At 40.8% G+C, this 6,523-nt stretch overlaps 1 protein-coding gene across 8 annotated transcripts in view; it reads left to right on the forward strand.

Moving 5' to 3' along the window:
- The window catches only part of CACNB2 (calcium voltage-gated channel auxiliary subunit beta 2), a 398,973-nt gene that overhangs the window by 117,374 nt on the left and 275,076 nt on the right, over positions 1-6,523 (forward strand). The window contains exon 1 of one of the 8 annotated variants that reach the window (XM_008002425.3): positions 2,384-4,154. The exons of 6 other annotated variants lie outside the window; for them this stretch is intronic. In XM_008002425.3, the coding sequence (XP_008000616.1) occupies positions 4,107-4,154 (48 nt within the window). In that variant the 5' untranslated portion in view covers positions 2,384-4,106. Of the gene's footprint in view, positions 1-2,383; positions 4,155-6,523 lie in introns of those variants that run through there. One more of the 8 variants, XM_008002429.3, reaches the window with a different exon arrangement.

The following is a 6,523-nucleotide window of genomic DNA, read 5'->3' on the forward strand; positions in this document are numbered from 1 at the left end:
TCAGCAATGACACATGACTTGGGTATTGGCACATGCCATTTCTGCATCTGCCCATTGACCAGAATCTAGTCCTGTGGCCATCCACGTTGCAAGAGAAGCTGGGGCATTAGTCTTAGCCCAGCGGCCAATGTCTATTTCTATTACTGTAACTGAAGTAAAGAATGGGTCAGGAGGGGACAACTATGAATCTTTGTGATACCTACTATGTTTCAGTCACTGTACTGAGTGCTAGGGATATAGAGATAGGTAAAGACTGAATCTGGGGGAGAACTGAGTTTGGAATGAGGACTTGGGGTAGATCCCTGTTGTCTGAAGATACCCTTCTTCATATACACTATAGAAACACAATTTGTTCTGTGTATAGTCTGTACATAATTTTCTGTGTTTTTGCATTTTCTGCCCATTGCCTGGGATTCTTTCTCTGCCCACTTTCCACTGAATGCAATTCTATCCATTCTGCAAGGCTAGCCCGTGTCCTCATCTTTGTGAAGGCTCTGTTGTTCCTTCCAGGGATGGTTAGGAGTTGTTTCCTTGGTGTTCCCTTTGCTCTTAAATACTGTGTTCTCTTTTCTCTGTTTTTTTGAGACAGAGTCTCCCTCCGTCACCCAGGCTGGAGTACAGTGGCGTGATCTTGGCTCACTGCAACCTCTGCCTCTCAGGTTCAAGTGATTCTCCTTCCTCAGCCTCCTGAGTAGCTGGGATTACAGGCATGCGCCACCATGCCCAGCAGATTTTTGTATTTTTAGTAGAGACAAGGTTTTGTCATGTTGGTCAGGCTGGTCTCAAACTTCTGACCTCAGGCGATCTGCCCACCTGGGCCTCCCAAAGTGCTGGGATTATAGGTGTGAGCCACCGCACCCAGCCTCCTCAGTTGTTATAAGTGCCTAGAGGAATACATGGATTGTATTTTATTCATTTCATATCCCCAGCACCTTAGCACAGCACTGAGCAAACAGAAGGTGCTCTATAAATGTTTGCTGAATCAAATTAGTTAGTGCTTGGAATCCTTTTGTGGATTCTTGAATGACAAGGTGGGTGGAATCTCTAATGAACGGGGGAATCTCTCTTATATTGTATATAAAAATATCATAGTTAATAAAAAGTTAAGTGAATTCCAAATCAAATTCAGAATCATAGAAGGGATAGATCGTTTCCCCAGTGTTTTCATCTTATTCTAACTTTAAGCTGAATTTTTATTCTTTATTCAGTTATTCTAGTAGAAGTGTGGTGATGGAGGTGATGAAGGGGCCTTAAGAAAAAACTTGAGGCCAGACTCGGTGGCTCACTCCTGTAATCCCAGCACTTTGGGAGGCTGAGGCGGGCAGATCACAAGGTCTGGAGTTCGAGACCAGCCTGCCTACCGTGGTGAAACCCCATCTCCACTAAAAATATAAAAAATTAGCCAGGCTGGTAGCGGGCACCTGTAATCCCAGCTACTCGGGAGCCTGAGGCAGGAGAATCACTTGAACCTGGGAGGCGGAGGTTGCAGTGAGCCGAGATCCCGCTACTGCACTCCAGCCTGGGCGATAAGAGCGAAACTCTGTGTCAAAAAAAAAAAAAAAAAAAAAAAAGAAAGGAAAAAAAAAAAAGAAAAAACTTGAATTTGAATTATGTGTTCTTTTATATTACTTAGTGTTCTTCTCACTAAAGTTTCTTTAAAAAATCAAATTGAAATCCTACCTACTAGAAATATATCATGTATGGTTCAGAAAATGGTGAGGGATTTTTTTTTTCCAGGATTTACTTCAAGAGCCAATTTGCAGTGTAATTCAGAAATTTCATTTTATTCTAGGTTTCTGATTTAATCACTAAAGTGTCCTTATTGTCTATCTATAGACTATCTGTTATTTTCCTTTTGGACCTTCAAATCCACAAAGGATTGACTGGTATATGATAAGACCATAGAATTTTCACAGACTATGTAGATTGTATAAGTTACAGGGTTTAAATTATACTATTGCTTATATTACTGATAAACAGAACATGGAATCATTTTGGGACCTGGTTTATCAGTTAAATAAGGAGATTAAGGCAGAATTTTTTTTCAGCTCTATCAACCTCTTAGACTATTAATAACAATATAAAACTGTTGCTTTAAATCATAGATTTTAAGGCCAGGCATGGTGTCTCACACTTGTAATCCTAGCACTTCAGGAGGCTGGCCAGGAGAATGGTCTGAAGCCAGGAGTTTGAGACCAGTCTGAGCAACAAAGTGAGACCCCTGTCTCTATAAAAAATTTTTAAAAATTAGGCTGGGCACTATGGCTTACACCTGTAATCTCAACACTTTGGGAGGCCAAGATGGGCAGATCACTTGAGTCCAAGAGTTCAAGACCGGCCTGGCCAACTGGCCAACATGGTGAAACTCCATCTCTACCAAAAAAAAAAAAAAAAAAAAAGACAAAAAGTAGCCAGACATGGTGGTGCACACCTACAGTCCCAGCTACTCAGGAGGCTGAGGCACAAGAATTGCTTGAACCCTGGAGGTGGAGGTTGCAGTGAGCTGAGGTTGTGCCATTGCACTCCAGTCTGGGTGACAGAGTGAGACTCTGTCTCAAAAAAAAACAAAAAACAAAAAACTAACCAGGTTGGTGCCATGCACCTACAACCCTAGCTACTTGGGAGTCTGAGGTGGGAGGATTGCCTGAGCAAGGCAATCAAGAGTTCAAGGCTGCAGCGAGCCATGATTGTACCACTGCACTTCAGCTTGGGTAGTAGAGTGAGACCCTATCTCAAAACAGCCTTGAGAAAATACTGGTAAATTGTTGAGAATTAATTGTCTTTTATTTTTCCAGGAACCAAAAGAACGTAGTGGTGGTTAATCCGTGACATGAAATCATTAACATACCGTCTTAGGTCTCAGCAGAATATGGAATGACTTGGGCATGGGGGCAAATTTGGATCAATATCTATGACACACTAAAGTGTTTTATGAATCATTGCGTATTAGAATGGCTGATATCATACAAATGAACAGCTGAATCTCCACATGTCTTAATGATTCATCTTTTTATATGTGACATGCACAGGGTCTTTAGGGAGAATATTAGGATCAACTCAGTCCCTGAAAACTGGGTCTTTAGGGAAAGAGCTAAATAATAGCTTACAAAGAATATTGACTTGGGAGCTCTCACACTTGGAAGGCAGCCTTATGTAGTTTATTATATCTAAATCATAGGTGGTATGTGATCTAATGAATTAATGAGGTCTGAGTCGGATCAAATTCGCCTTCCAGAGTTACGTTTATTTAACATGCTTTAACCCAGAAAATGAATATTTGTCAGTGAGCACCAAACAGCCGTGCGCCGCAGTGCTTCAGCGAGTCAGGTCCTGAGGCCACTCTGGCTATCCTCCTTACAATTCATGTGAAATACCTACTGCAGGACAAAGCATCTGATGGTTTGGAGGATGTTTCTGTAGTCCTAGGAATCCACAGTGAATTTGAGTCTAGACTCAGTCATTTTTCAGGGTCAGGGGAGGAGGGAGAAGTAGCAAATCAGATATGCCCAAAACGTTACAGAGGTAACAGTGAATCCAGGATGCTGCTGTCAGCCTGTGCATTGTGAAGAAGGCAATCATAGCTGAGCAGCCGCGGAAGCAGGAGCAGCAGCGTGCTAAGAAGCAGTCACATAAACAGCAGCAGGAGTAGGCCTCCTCCTTTTTAAAAGCAGAATACTGCAGGGTCGTGAAATGCAAGATTCTCAGATGTTTGAAAATCTCCCGAGTTGAGAATGGCTACTGTAAAAGCGTCACCAAGAAACTCTGATGATCTGGACAGTCCTAACTCTGTGTTAGCAATACTTACTTCTGGAAAATTAATGCTACTTCTTGTAGATTTTTGCAAATAGGAAACCCCCTTGAAGAAGATCTCAAATTACGCCCCCTACCCCCCAAAAAAGACAAAGCAGGGGAGAACAAAGTTTTGGCATGCCTGCAGGAACGGTGGCTTTTTTAGAAACTACCTAGGAGGCAGAAGCTAAGCGATTTGCTCATGCCTCTTACCTGGGAGTAGAAGGTGGGAAGAAATGGACCGAGGCTGTGACGAGAAGACAAGGCACAGTGCAGCTTGGTGAAGCCACACGCTGACTGCGTTCTGCCCCCTCTTCATGCAGTGCTGCGGGCTGGTGCATCGCCGGCGAGTACGGGTGTCCTATGTAAGTTTCTATTGCTGTAGAATTGCAGCTGGGAGCTGAAAATACTGTTCGTGTCTGTCTGGTGCATGTTGCCTCTTTCAGCTGTTTTTATTCCCTGTGCTGTACCAACCAGACAGTCGATCATCTCGTACCATGAGTTTTCAAGGAATCTGAGGTATAGGAGATTCTGACATATTTATTTTTTCCCAGAGATGTTTTTATCTATCTTTTGTGCCTTGTGACTTTGATAAGGTTGGAAATAACTTGCACAGGGATTGGTTTGAGAAGTCCATTGTCTCAGAGATCTGTCTCATTCAAACCAGTTGATACTCTCTTTTACCTACAGTAGTCCTGTTTTCATATTTGAATGATGGGATGGTGGGGGGGAGAAATACCACGGAGTTTGACAAATTATAGATAGGCGCAGAGGCTAACACTAAATCCTATTTTGAGCAGCTTCAGAAAAATAGTAGATAATAATCACTGGATAGATGACACAGCTGTTGCAACAGCTTTATCATCCTGTGACTCTTTCACTGAAATAGCCCTTATTTCATGGCCCTGCTGTGTTTTGCAAAATGGCTGTCTGAGTATTAAATTCTACAAGGCAGGCTCACACAAATATTGAAGTATCACTACTTAACATGATTGGATGCTAATTGAAATATGCTGTGCCGTACACTAGCCGACCAGCTCCGAGCAAGCGCTGGCTTGATTTTCATACTCCTTTTGCGTGCAGCTACTCTATTTTCAGGGAGGGATGCGAAAGGGAACAGGAGGTTTATGCAGGCTGGGCAAACTGCAGTGCTGAATTGCTTAACACTGGTTTGACATTCCTGACTGCAAAACAAATAGAAAATTGACAAAGCAAGCTAATCAATACTTAAAGTGTTGAAGGTAAAGAAACCTGTGACCTTGGAAAATTGGCCACAGAAAGAGATATATGTGAGACTTATAGGACAAACAAGGTCAAAATCTGATACGATCTCAATAATAAAGTTGAAAACAGTGAGGGGGCGGGGTGGGAGGGCAGGGAAGAGATAACTATACTGTCGAATCTTAAAGAGAGTGATCAATTCGATTAAATAAGTAAAAGCCTGAAAAACCCCTTTCATTTAAAGGTTTTTGTAACTGTTACATATTTGGTGCCATTTGTCTTTTGAATGCAACAGTTGACATATCAGAAATCAATGGAGTAGTGAGGTAGCCAGCCAAGATTTCTGAAGACGACATCTGCAGGGATAGATGGCTTTCATCCAATCAAAAAATTAATTGCTTTTCAAATAAGATTTGGGAATAAGTGTTACAAACTTTTTAGAGTATAAGATTAGCCGCCTAAAGAAAACCGTAAGTTAAAAACAAAAATAATTTTAATTTAAAAATCCATAGTTACGAGAATAATGAAGAGTGAGAATTTCTTAGCTTTCTGTGTTTCTGTTTATTCTCGTATAATGAATTAGAAGAAATCCGTGGTTATGTGTGCCTATTGAATACAGAAATTCTGAAATAAGGCCTCCAACAAAGCAACAAATTTTTACCCTACTTATTTTAGTTCTTCTTCTTACGTCGAACGTATAAAGAAATAGAAAGAAGAGACAGCATAATCTGGATTTTTGAGGTCTTGATTGAAAGATACAGAGACTTGGTTCATCTGCTCATTCTCAAATATTTTTACCCTGTATTTTGAATAAAGTACCACAATATGTAGAGCACAAATGAATTTTAAAGGTAAAAGAAATGCATAACCTTGGTCACTAGAAATACATTTTCCTGTACTTTAGAGAGTTTCTCTCTTGGGAAGCCTTTTACCTCTAACCCACGTGCTGCTGTTTTAACCTCTCTTCTTTGACACTTTATGGATTGCAGTTTTCTTTACAGATGGCCAACCTGGAGTGGAAGATAGGTTAAATCTGAAACCTATTTTTTTCCTTGGAGGAAAAGAACCCACTGTGCATCTATCTGTGATGGAGACTTTAGATTTGTCTGCAAAGCAGATGAGTCTAGAGGCTGCTCATGGAATACAAAGGGCAGCCAGACCCCATGTGGTACTAGTGGTGAGGACTCACCACACTGGTTGGGCTGTCCTGGTGTCCTTTCTCAAATCTGTTGTCAATTTCAGGGAATCACAATTCTGATAATACTGGAACTAAATGCCAATATGTATATACATACATGTATGCATGTATCTGTCAGATCTAATTATATAGAGAATATATTTTAGATATAATATAAATCAATTGACAAATTTGCATCTGTGTGTGTATCTTAATCTTTCACTAGTTCTTGTACTTTTTCGTTTTAGTATGACAGCTTTCTTAAGAATTCCTCCTACTCAAACATTGTCTCTCAGAAAGAATATGAAAGTTATGTGGGTTTCAAAGAAAGTTATA

The sequence above is a fragment of the Chlorocebus sabaeus genome, chromosome 9 (assembly GCF_047675955.1).
Source record: "Chlorocebus sabaeus isolate Y175 chromosome 9, mChlSab1.0.hap1, whole genome shotgun sequence".
In the NCBI taxonomy this organism is placed as follows: Eukaryota; Metazoa; Chordata; class Mammalia; order Primates; family Cercopithecidae; genus Chlorocebus; species Chlorocebus sabaeus.